The 13,604-nt window shown below is 33.9% G+C and overlaps 1 protein-coding gene across 17 annotated transcripts in view; it reads left to right on the forward strand.

Annotated features, from left to right (window-relative positions):
* Nucleotides 1-13,604, forward strand: part of LOC126767909 (TLD domain-containing protein 2) — a 313,504-nt gene that overhangs the window by 189,731 nt on the left and 110,169 nt on the right. For 8 of the 17 annotated variants that reach the window (XM_050485633.1, XM_050485634.1, XM_050485636.1 and 5 more), the window contains exon 4: nt 11,586-11,657. The exons of 4 other annotated variants lie outside the window; for them this stretch is intronic. In XM_050485633.1, the coding sequence (XP_050341590.1) occupies nt 11,586-11,657 (72 nt within the window). Of the gene's footprint in view, nt 1-1,537; nt 1,713-11,585; nt 11,658-13,604 lie in introns of all 17 variants that reach the window. 5 more of the 17 variants (XM_050485645.1, XM_050485656.1, XM_050485657.1 and 2 more) reach the window with 2 other exon arrangements.

Raw genomic sequence — 13,604 nt, forward strand, 5'->3', positions numbered from 1 at the left:
AAACTTGAGGGAAGAAACTGAAGACCTAAAACTATCTGTCCAACTCAAATAGGTGGGCGCGGTGCCTTAAGGGGGTATTCTGGTTTAGAAGCCCGAATTTTAAGTATTTTTTTTTTTTTTTGACGCGATAAAAAAAAAATCAAAAATTATTTTGACTATCCATTTTTTTCACATGCTGTTTATTGATATTCTAAGAATACAAAACATAAATAATATAAGAAAAAAAATTAAATTTAAAAAAACTGCAGGTCGGCGAAGTAGAGACTGATGAAACAATGGCTTGTCCTGGTGTGCAGGATATAAATCCTTTCCGTGACCTAAAATGAAAATTTATGCCAAATCCGTAAAAAGTAGTTATCGCACTACGAAAACATTTTTTTTTGCAAAAAGGTGGAGGTTTGAAAAAAAAGTTTCGTATTTTTCCTGTTTTTTTGTGGTTTGGTTTTTTTTTTAATAATAAAAAAAATTCATTCGAAAGCTCTTCGTAGTGCGATACTATAATGTATAAGAAGTCCCTGTGTAAAATTTCATGTGAATCGGTTGAGTAGAACTTGAGATATCATGCACACCGTTTCTAGAAAAGTGGTTATGAGAAAAACGAGTTTAAATTTTGAGAACTAGTCGCGCGCAGTCGTAGTCGGAGTCACAAAATGAGCTGTAACTCGGAAAATAATTTGAATTTCGAAAAATCCTTTTAGAGACATTTTCTTAAAGGGTTATACTATAAAAATATGCAAAAAAAAAATTCGATTTTTTAGAATTTCTAAACCAGAATACCCCCTTAACTAGCATTAAAATTAAACCGAGCAGAAATAGTTACGCACATAATTAAAAGACAACCCTCGAAAGCGAGGAATCTGAATATGAAAGTTATTCTTAAACAAGTTGTCAATTGGTATGTGATCTAACTAAAAACTCGCATTTTATTAGATTTTTCAATCATAATTTTACAAAATGAAACCAGAGTCTGCTTCTGTTGCTGCAAGTAAAAAACAAATAAAAAAAGTTCTTGAATGGCAAGTTAAATTGATATTTAATATTTAATAGGATTTTCTTCCTCTTGCTACAAAAATTGGCAAACAGCTGATAGATCCGGCATTTGACTTTGTAATTTGCTCTTTTTCCGTGTCAATGCCACCATAACAAAGTAAAGGAGATTACGTGACAACCCAAGTCTCGTGTTTGCACCGAAGAAACCGAAAAAAACATAAAATTTGATATTACGCATTTAATTTCGCTTGCGACGCAAATTCTCATTTATCGCTTTCGCTTATGAGCACCTGTCAGCGAGACAAAGAGAGCCATGCATTCAGCGCTCACATGTGACAGTTGTCGCAAGACGGATCGGATCGCTGCGTTCTAATAAAACTGAAATGATTGAATTGTTTACACAGTGAAAGTGATTGTTTGCACAGCTTTGTATTCGGCATTAAACATTTTGGCTTAATTAATCATCTCTTTGTTTGTTTATTGACTTATCAATTGCTTTTGCTTTTGTTTTTTTTTCCACTTTTGCCGCTGGTTTATTTGCTTGCAGCAAAAACAAAGGAAAGTGAAAAGTAATATGTAAAAGCTAAGTGCCAACAATTATTGCAGTCGAATTTATTCAAAATATTTATTGAATTTCTATAAATAGTACAACAAATACAAATTGTATATATGCTGCAACAACAAACAATGCAGCATTTTCTGACGGCAACGCAATCTTACTGGTAAGCATTAAATTATTGGATTATAGCTTAATAAAAAAAGCTTTTATAGGGGTTATTAATGCAGCTTTATCATACATATGTATGTCGTAAAATAATTGATTAGCTCTGAGCAATTTTTAGCAAAAACTTGAAAAATAACAAGAAAAAACGTTAATTTCGGTAACACCGATGGCACAGTGCCCTTGATACTTATATGCATTTCTACATCCAAAAAGATCTTTATCGTGATTTTGACCGACAAATGACCAGCTTCTAGGTGGGAAAAGGAATGGTGACATCGCTTCGATATCTAAAAACAGAAGGATATACAGACGGGCATGGCTAGATCGAATCAGCTCAACGCAATGATCATTTGTTTATGTACTTTATAGGGCTTCCGACGTTTCTTTTTTGGAATATTCAGGTTACAATACTTGTAGATCTGTTTTATAACATTTTCTAAATTCAAAATGTTAAATTGAAAGCTCAATGTACTCCACAGAGCTCTTTCACAATATTTTCAACTTTTGAAATATCTGTAAAAAATAAGTACATACATATGTATGAGATCTAGCATCAAGATATTTTATGATGGGATTGGTATGGGTGCCCGGCCACAGCGCTATTGCAGGAAACTGTAAGGCTGGTGATTTGGCTAGAACAGGTCCTTCAGTCTAAATAACTGGGGAATAGGAACGGGTAAGAGATCCGTTTGCTTCTTGTGGTTTGCTGTAGCACCGTTGGGACTCAGACCAGTTCAGCAAGCGTTAGTCGGCTATTAGCAGCAGTGCAGTCGCAAAGTTCTTCTGACCCAATGTAATTCGGAAATAGTTTAGGGAGCTCAAAGCTCTTAGCTAGGCCAATCTTTCAATGTGTGTAGAAGTTCTAACTTCGTGATTGGGATTCATGTGGTAAAATTGAATATTTCGTCATTCCTTCTCGAATGTTCCGCTCGTTCGGATCTCACACTTTTAGGCATCTAGGTGAAATAGCGAAAATAGAAATAAATCATCTTAGCTGATTGGTGACAGGTTCAGGGCGTTTTGCAGATATCCGACTACAGGAGTTTTTCGTATGGCATCACAAAGCACTGTACATAACAGTCCCTCCGGAATGTTGTGGGATCAGCCGCCTAACCTAACCTAATTGAAGTGTGTTATACTTGTAAGATCTACCTTAATGGCGAAAAAGAGATATCAAAGTCATCGATTAAAAACTCTTACAGAAAGTAAACTGAGATCTTAAATCCACAAATGTCTAAAATTTGTATATGACTCCTGTAGTAAAAGTGAGAGTTACTTACGCCTCTGTAGGAACAAGTTCGAGTAAAAAGTTGTTAGTTCATCCAGCTCGAGTTTTTCAATTTTTTTTTTAATTAAATTGTGAATTTAAATAGTTTACTCACGGAATTTTAAAATAGGAGAGTTTACCAAACTAAGACATATTTCTAAAATCCATGCAAATAACAGAGCTCTTGAATTAATAGTTTCTCAAAAAATCATCCAAATATCAGAAGAAAATTTCAGCTGTAACGTGCGTAATATATAATCTAGTCATAAGAAGCTTTTAGGCTTTTAGAGATGATTTATATGGCTCTAGATTCTTATCGTGGCTACTCAAATCAGCCCAAAAATGGTCTTGGTCCGAGAAAACTTTGTATAAAAGAATAAAAACGAACTTTTTGATAAAAATTATAAACTTCTTTGTGTTGGCTTCCGCTTACACTTTTTGGTACGGATGAAAAAAGGATCATATAATATAACATATATTATTTAAATTGCTCCTTCCTCGGGTATATTTACCATCTTCTGACAGAATTTTGACACTTCTGAGAGTGTAACTTTCTAATAACCAAAACACCACGCTAACTTTTAGAATAAATTTAGCTAATATCAAGAGAAACTACACTGATTGGAGAAGCATATTGTATAACAGTAGTGTAGTGTTTTGTTATTAGCTCACTTCGATAAGTTAAACTTTCGAGTATGGCGAATCGATCAAACAACTGGCATAAGCAAAACAGAGTTAGATTAACAACAAAAGTTAGAATACAGAACAAAATCGAATTGCTGATGGCCTTTATTAGTAATTATTGAAACTTGTGTTGGTGAACCTGCATTAACGGCGTAAAATTTTTAACTACCTAAGTAGGTCCTCTGAAAATTTTGCCGGCCATAATGAGCCTAATTTTCGACCAACCAACAACCCGAAATTGTTTCTATCTCTAAGACCTCAATGGTATATATGTATGTATATTTAGAATAATAAATGATGATTGAAGAGAATTTTCTATGTAATCAGCACTCTCTTATTGTTCTCTTGGCCTCGACATGGAATGTTGTACTCCTGTTTTCTTCAACAAATTTTAAAATAGTGTAGTAAATTGTTAAATTTTTTACTTTTAGTGTCTATTAGATTTGTGATAAGTTAGATGACATGAAAAAATTTATAGTTTCGAACAAAATTTTAAATTTTTTGGGAATCTTTATATAATTTTACAATATTAGGTATTTGTAAAGGCTACAGAAATTGTTTGAATCAACTAAAATTGTCCTATTTACAAATTCATTTTTTTGTTTTCTCACTCAAGCTATGCCTTTTGAATACTCTTATGCAATATTTTGATTTTTTTTTTCTAAAAGAGCTCAATTTAGACTTTCAAAACAACTTAATTAGCATGCTAAGTCCAGCCACGAAAATCTCTGCAACTATAGCTGTGGAAAAAACTAAAATTTTGCGTACAAACTTTGGTGACCCTGTACGAGTTGCCCTAACAAAGACCTGTAATGTGTAATAGAACAACAACAAATTACAACAACTATCAAAAATATGATTAAAAGCACACAAAAGCGGCATTTCCTTTCTTTGCTTACTGTTGACGAAAAAGCGCTGCTTACCTACCGGCTTACGTAGTCGTACCGTACTTAGGTTTATACCAAAAAAAAAAAACTATTTTCCATAAATTAACGGTGATTTGTATGCAATGTGTACGCCTCTCCAAAGGTCAATTCCATTTACAGAGCACAGAGTTTCCTTATGCGAGGGCGCGCACACACACACCGACTTCTTAGCACCATAAATTAAGTTGAAAAAAAAAGAAATAAATAAAAAAGTTTGTAAACAAAAAATAGCCGAAAAGGCAGCACACACGCGCTCACTTCGGAAAGTACAAAAACAAAACATGTTTCAAATTAGGGTCAACACAGATTCGGCTAGACAGCTTGTGCTGATTCGTGAAAGAGCGCGTGAGCAAGTGTAAGTAGACGAGAACTACAACGCAAAGGCGCGAAGACGACGTACTTTTGTACATACATATGTATGTGTATGTATGTTTGTATTTGTAAATCGCCGTCAGCCGCCACATGTGCCTCACGTCACGTAAGCTCCACTATTTAAACTCGGAGACAGCGTTCAGGCCATCCACACGGCAAGTAATCTTGGAGCATGGGTGCCACAACCACATCGATGACGTTTCAGCGGTGCAATCGTAATATGTTATGCCTATAGCAACAACATATACATACATCCATATATATTTACATTTTATAAGAGGCTTCAATTTCGCAATAAGAGTGCAAGCGAGAGTTTATGAGAACATTATAATAGAGAACTATTAATATTCTTCTGAAAAATGATAAAATAATATCCTCTGCAATTATTCGAATATTCAATATTCTCAAGATCTTTAGCTCTCTAGATTTCTTTGTTCAAAGCCCTCTCGCCATCTTACCAATATTTTTTTTTAGAATAAGACTTGTTTATCTGGAGAAAAATAACACATTGCCACTGGACACATAAAATGATAACTACTAAAAAATACTCCCAGAAAATATAGTATATTACTGAAAGTTCACCAAACTATGCGTTATAGATAGCGAGGTCAAGCATTCTCTAACTCACTTATACCCAAATCTTTTTCGTACTAATGTCCTAATTATCGTTCGACCGTCAAGGATTTAAGGTATGAGAAAAGTCCGAGCTCCTCATCCAACTCGTCCGGCTTCAAATCAGTAATGCAGAGATTCAGTGATCTATTCCTTCAAATGTCTCATTCAGATATTTCTCTTCCAGTTGGTTTATGGCAAGAACTTTTTGGATAAGATCAACGCTATGAAATTCTTAAGAAACTTATTTCTATTCGCCAAATGTTCAAAAAGCCGTATAATTATCTTTTCGAAATGGTTTGACCACTCAAACCAGGGATAATGGGATGCCCGACTTATTCCAGTGTGAGAGCGTCTCAAAATAAGCGTTTTTTTTATAAAATTTTCCATTATGGCCAGATCGAACAAAATAAGAATTTTTGGGCATTTGAATTAAAACACCCAACATTTATTACGATTGCAAATTATTATATATTGGACTTTTAATGTATGACGAAACTACTTAAATGCTTTTTTATGATTTTATGGTATATTAAAACAACTAACTTTTGACCTTTCAATACTTAGTAAGGTGAATTAAGCCCGTAAGTTCTCAATTAATAAATGTTCTTAATCATTTGTAATTGAAATATAATTCTACTATGCATCAAATTGCAAAACGTTTCAATAAGTATATTTAAATTTCGTATTTTCTTTGACTTTCGTTGTTTTAAATTTTTATTAGCGATCTTGAACGACAGCAACAAATTCCTCCGTTCACATAAATGTTTGGTATAATTTCAATCTGGCCGTTCCAGTCATTCCAACTGCAAAACGTCAAAACCTACCAGTCAACTGTCAAAGTTCGATAGGTGAGCGGTTCTCACATTTCCAGGGACAGGAGAGTTGGGCATCTCTTTATCTCTGATTCAAACTACCTGATGCCTAATCTCTCTCCTCTGATCAAAATCGCTTGCCTAAGAGCTATCAAACATATGAATGACATTTTCATCAATCATTTCACATTGCTGTCAATCTCTGTTATCAATGTAAGGACGCTCATAATCAGTAAAAAAATCACGAAAATTTATAAAGTTGCCATTACAAGTCAACCATCAAAGTTAAGGATAAACATCGTCCACAACCTTATCAGCCTCTGAACAATTTTTTTGTGATGTTAATTCGAACTCAAAATATTGACCTACTTTTTTTTAAGAAAATTGCGTTTGATATTTTTAGCCACGCGCTCGAAGTATAAAAATTTCTACAAAAAATTTTTGGAGCTTTTATTAATATGATTATACCAATTTCTGGTGGACATACATTTCACGATGCCTTCACTTGAATCGATAAGTTAATTAGCATTGCATAAATCAGACAAATCACGTCATTGGCTTGAGTGAATTATGTAATTAACAACCAACATTTACGAAGCAATTAGCTGGTAAATAGTAAACTCCGGTTCGTCAATAAATTAAGTGATTTTGAAATTCTCTGTAAACAATAAGAAATGCATAAGTAAACATATGTAATTTTCGCCGTAATACGGGCAATGTCAATTCAATGGAATGGGCTGTGTGAACAGCTTACAAAGCAGAAGATAACGAAATCAAATCACTTAAAAAGTATAAACATAGATATATTATATGATATCCCCAACATTCTGAAAAGTAGCTCACCTTATTTTATGCTCTTTTCAATGTTTTCTCTCACTTGTTTTTAGTTGTCATTTGACAATCGTGCTAATTGATTGTAAAATTGCCTTCAATTAGTTTCAAAAATGTTAATTAATTTTTATTGTCCCCATAAAAAAATCATAAAATCATAAATAATATATGACTTACATAAGTGCATATTTTCATAATTTATTCTTATATATAATATTATTATAAATGTATGTATGTATGTACACTTGTGTGCTTCGCTGCACACTCTTTTGCTGACTTACGCAAATTGTCATTTATTACAGTGTTAATTAAGCGTCGTCTATTACTAGAAAAAATTAAAAGTGTTAAAAATTAAATAAACTCAAACTTTGCTCTTGATGGCCATATATTTAAAATGCCTAAGTGATGGAAATACGCTTTCAATTGTGCTCAAAACAATATACATATGTACATATATCTGAGGTTAAAAAAAAGAATAATAAAATTCTCATTTAATTGAATCGAATTGTTATTGTCAAATTTTTAGTCAATATAGCCATTTAGTTTATGTTTGACAACCATTAGATAGAGATAACTTCAAAATTTTATTCAAAAAAAGCAAGTTAGTTGTACATTACTGTACTCGGAAGGCACCATTTTTTCGAATAAGTAATGATTTATACTCAAGCTTGCATCGAGCAATTAGCTGAGACTGAGCTGTAGTTCTTGGGTAACATTTAACAGCTCGAACTCATTCGACTAATACTTCAATTAGCTCAATCGAGAACTATTATATCCGAAAGATAGGCAAACACGGGCGTCATATTGATCCAACAATATATAACTCTTTTCCAAAATACACTTAGTTGTGGTGCTTCCAGGCTATATTTTATCGCTTTAAAAACCGGTATTGATCAACAGGAAAAATTCTATGTGTGATATCAGATAGAAGCAGCTTTTTCAGAGAATTTCTACTCAAAAATGCATGACAAATCATAAATTATTTAAGAATTTCGATTATTACCTGTTAACATAATTCCGTTATAATAATAAAATTTTCCACGCTAAACTAAATCATCATCGTTGTTTTTGATCAAAAGTCAGCTTGCGTGGCACCCACTTTTCACAGAGCTTTCTCATAAATTTTAAAGAATTGTAAGTTTTTTCCACCTGATTGAGCTTTCATTCGTCGCGAAAACCTACTGAATCTGTAAAAATGTTCTGGTTCACAGTAAGGTGGAGAGTGATTGAAAACCATTTTTGTATTAATTCGGCACCCTTAGATGAAGTCTGATATTTATTAAATGTTTGGAACTAAAAGCTATGTGGACAAAATCCTAATGTTCGTTTGGATGCCTGAAGAAGTGGCGAAAACTTAATTTCTTATGAATTATTCATTCTTACTTATTCTACGGATGTCCAGAAGTTTGGAAACTTGTTCTCCAAGCTGTATATTAACTATTCATTGACGTACAGAAGTAAAGCTAAGGTTTCAAAAATATACATATATACATACATACGTATGTGGCTAGATAATGATTTTACTATGTTCTATCCGTAGTCTTCAAATCGTTTATAAAACTATAGCTGTAAGAATTCTAGAAATACCAGAACAGAGTATATTAAGCTTGCCAAATAGTTTCTAATACCCAGAAGTAACATAGCGGAGACCCTAAAATGATCAACTCGAGCTGATTTAGTCATGTCTGACCGTCTGTACATAAGCGAGTTAGTCCCTCAGTTTTTGATATAACGTTCCTAAAATTGTAGGCATGCGTTTCCAAGATGCTGCTCATTTGTTGAAACCACTGATATCGGACTGCTATGGTATAGCTGCCATACAAACTGAACTATCCAAACTAAGTTCTTGTATGGACAATTTTATTTGAAAAGGGGATTATAGCAATCGAACTTAAAATTTTTTCTTGTTTCGGAGTGAGCTTCATGATATCATTAACGAAATTAGGAGCAACCTTTGCTAATGATTAGTATGAAAGGTTAAATGTCGGAATCTTGACTGTATCGCCCTGAGGTATTTCTTTCTTGCAATACAAATAAACGATGATATCACTTTTTTATTTATCAAAAAACGGAAATTGTAAATAAAATGCAAAATATTTAATTATTCATGAATGTAAAATACTAATGCTAACAATTTTTCCAGTCTTCGAAACACTTTTCATAAGCACTTTTTGGGATAGCCCTCAGCTCCTTCAGGGTATTTTTGTTTTATCTATCCGATCGACTGAAAACGGGTTCACAGGGCGGCAATTTCAGTTTGGAGAACAAGAAAAAAACACATGGAAGCAAATCTGGTGAATACGTTGGTTGATCGAAAGTCTTCATTGCGTTTTTGGCTTTGAATTCAGTCACAATCGTGGCTCCATGCGATATTGCATTCTCATCGAGTAAAATCCATGAATTGTTCTTCCACAAGTCCCCATTTTCGACGGATGTTCTCACGCAAACGCCTCAATATGGCCAAATAGAACTCCTTATTGGTCGTATGTCTCTCCGGAAGAAATTCATGATGCATCAAACCACGCATATCGAAAAAAACAATGAGCATCACCTGGATTTTGGAACGGATTTGGCGTGTTTTTTTTTTTTGTTTCGGCTCGTGTTTTCCCCTCCATTCTTTATTTATTTGAATGTCAAACTCATAAGCCCATGTCTCATCGGCAGTTATAATACTCTCCATAAATGTGGGATCGGAATTCGCACCATCAGACTTGCTTTCGGTACTCTTTTTGTAAAAGCTTTATCAGCTTTATCGGGGCGAATTGAGCAAGAACGCGTTTCATACCCAAAATCATTCGAACGGACTCGTGAGAGTTGTCGAGCTCTCTTACCATCTCTCTAACACTGACTTCTCGATTTTCAATAAGAATATTCTCCACTTTTTTATATTTTCATCAGTTTAAGAGGTCGAATGTCGTCCAGAACAAGGCATGTCTTTAACGATCCCTCGACCGTCTTTGAAGGCTTTACACCACTCGTAGGCTTCTATCTTTGATAAAACCGAATCGATGTATGTCATTTTTTAATATTCGCAACGATTCCGCATAAAAAATTTGATTAGAAATTCAAAATTTTAGACATATCATTTGCTCGATATTTTTATTCTTTGTAAAAATCACAACGCACTACTAAGGTGGACCGACTTAAGCAGCTTCTGTAAATGAACTGGTTGACAGATCGCTATCTTTGATAAAACCGAATCAATGTTTGGTCATTTTTAATAGCAACGATTCCACATAAAAAATTGATTAGAAACAGACATGTCCCGCCAAAAATCACAACGCACTACTAAGGTGGACCGACTTAAGCAGCTTCTGTAAATGAACTGGTTGACAGATCGCGCTCATATTTGGCATAGTAATTAAGAACAGTCCCGCCAACTCAGCAAAGTAGAATTTAATTACAATTTCCGGGAGCTTATTTGTCACAATTTACCATCAAGTCTACACTAAGGACATTATTTTATTTGAAACTATTTGAATTTTCCTGATTTAAACGCAGTTTCTACAAATTGCAGTTATTTTTATTTATGAAAAATATCACAATCTGAGATAACAAACTTTTAATAACAGTATTTTGCATTTGAAACCGTTATAAGCTTTTAAAGCCAAACCTTTTAGAACAGCGCATTAGCAGAAACGGAAATTACTTATAATTTTTTTAAATTCACACAAATTGCACACACCTAACCCACTCCTGTTCTCGTTCTCGACATGCGAACTCACACAAACACCTAAAAAATCGAGTGAATTGATGCATTTCTTTAGCCATGAATTTTATAGCCGGTGAAATGTCAAAGGCACATGGAATCCTGCCGTCCATTACTCACCCTAGCGCTGCCTCAGCCATACTGTCTATGCATGAAATGTTGGGAAAATGCAATAATTGCGCTTCCCTGAGGGCGCCTCTTGCGCTGTGACTAGGTAAATGGCGCGCACAAAAGCCGCAAAACGCTTTAATGCACCGTTAATGCATTTAACGGCGTTTAGTGTGACGTCCGCGCGCAAAAGGTGTATGCAATCGGTGCGACCCTGTGTTTTACAGTTATTATTTTTCATTTGTTAGAAGGGAGAGCGCGTGTTTGCACTGCAGACTGAGAGGGGGAGAGACAACGCAAAGCAGTTTAAATTCACAGAGCACACAGACAATTTTTTAGTTTTTTAAATTTTCCATAAATTTAAGTAGTTTTACTTTTTACTTAAAGGTTTTAGTGTTAGCAATTTTTTAAAATATTATTTTTAACGCTTTTAACACTTTGTTTTTGTACATTTTATCATTTTCATTTTTTCTTTAATTTTATTTTATGTTCACTCGATTTGCTCGTTGGTTCCTAACCGCAACAAAAACAAATAACACTTGCATAGGTCACGTAGGGCTAGTCAAGATGTATCGCTTTTGTCACGCAGCGTTGACAATTTAGCCGTGCCAGTGCGTCGGTAAGTACACAAATTAATCCTTTAACCGCACCTTACTCAATACTTATACTATTTACACACAAACAAATACGCAAATGTACATTCTAACCTAAAAACTGTATTTATTTATTATTATTTTACTGTCTATGCTCTTTTATGCAAGTCAATGTTGAATATGGCACATAAATAATGTTTATCAAAATATGTATTATCTAATGACTTAATTTGCTATTGCATGCTTATATGTTTAACCGTAATATTTACATAAGTATATACATATGTATATATTTGCATGCATATTTGTACATATGTTTGTGGCATGCACCTTGAAGCTGTTTGCATTTAGCTGTAATCGATGTGGAAATAACTAAATTATGTAGCTTTGATGTTGAAATTTGAACATTGAAATTCATAAATCATTAGCTATTTACTTGCATATGTGGCAATTTGTTAAAAGAGCTTAAGTCGACTTTAGTTGCGGGAAAATATTATTGCCATTCCGACCTACTTTTCCCAATCACGACTTTGTGTTTTTACTTATACGATGTCTTAGAATCGGCAGTCTTTATTTGCGATGAAATGTAAACAAATTAAATTCGAACTTTTATTAGTACTCCAAATGCATACCACAACTTAAGTCGACTTCAGTTAATTTGTCGTATTGGCGCACAAAAATTAGCACATTTATTTGATATATATATAGTAATTAATTACTTATAATTAGTAGTTTATTTTACCCATTGAGATAATTATTTTAATCAAGTAAACAATGGCATATGAACAACAATTTCGCATATAAAACACGTATATTTTTAAACTTTCACCTTTATAAATATTTCTAAAACAAAATATAATTTCTTTTATAACATTTTTATATATACCATATACGTATATTGAATACAGAATTAAAAAAAAAATAATAATAATTATTATCCGCTGTTTTTACTGTGGAAATAGTCTAATTTGATTATACTAAATCAAAGAAAACAAATAATAGAATCATTTATCTATCCAACCAAACATCTAAATCTCCCTTAAAGATTAAAAAAAGACGCTACAGAACTCAAGTCATTGAGTATATTTTAAAGCCCTGCCTAGAAATTACACGAAAATAATATATAAAGGGTGATCCATTTCGAAGTTCCCTACTTTTTTTAAAGAACAAACACAGAAATTTCAAATGTAATGGGGAATGTTTGTTACTATTCGAAAGAACATGCTTTAGCATTTATTTTTTGAAGATTATCTCTTTCAAATATTGACCGCTGCGCTACGTCTCAGATGGTCCATCCATTGAGACTAATTTTCAATGATTCATTCGAGCATTTCGACTGCTAACTGGAAAATGACACACGTGATGTTTTGCTTCAAGGCCTGAATCAAAGCGAGATTGTCCGCATAGACTTTAGACTTTACATAACCTCACAATAAAAAGTATAACGGTGTGATATCACACGATCTTGGTGGCCAATCCACTGGCTCAAAACGTGATATAATCGCCGAAGTGTTCCCTCAATAAATCCATTGATTGACGCGATGTGTGGGAAGTGCCGCCGTCTTGTTGAAACCAAATGTCGCCGAGATCAATTTCAGGCATCAAATAGTCGGTTATCACGGTGCGATAACGGTCGCCATTGACGGTTACATTCTCAACGGTATCATTTTTGAAGGAATATGGACCGAGGATTCCACCGGCCCACAAACCACTCCAACTCGTTGTTTTTTCCAGATAGAATGGCAGCTCTTGAATTTTTTCAGGTTGCACGTCGTACCAAATGCGCAATTTTGCTTGTTCACATAGCCATTGTGTCAGAAATGGGCCTCATGGCTTGGAACATTTCCATAGCCCTTAAAGCGAAGTGATGTTGCTCGGGAAGGTCGAACGGCTTCAGTTCTTGCACAAGCCTAATTTTGTACGCTTTCAAACAAACACATTATTTACAGAAGGGAGAATTTTCGTAATAATGT

This window comes from Bactrocera neohumeralis, chromosome 2 (assembly GCF_024586455.1).
Source record: "Bactrocera neohumeralis isolate Rockhampton chromosome 2, APGP_CSIRO_Bneo_wtdbg2-racon-allhic-juicebox.fasta_v2, whole genome shotgun sequence".
Classification (NCBI taxonomy): Eukaryota; Metazoa; Arthropoda; class Insecta; order Diptera; family Tephritidae; genus Bactrocera; species Bactrocera neohumeralis.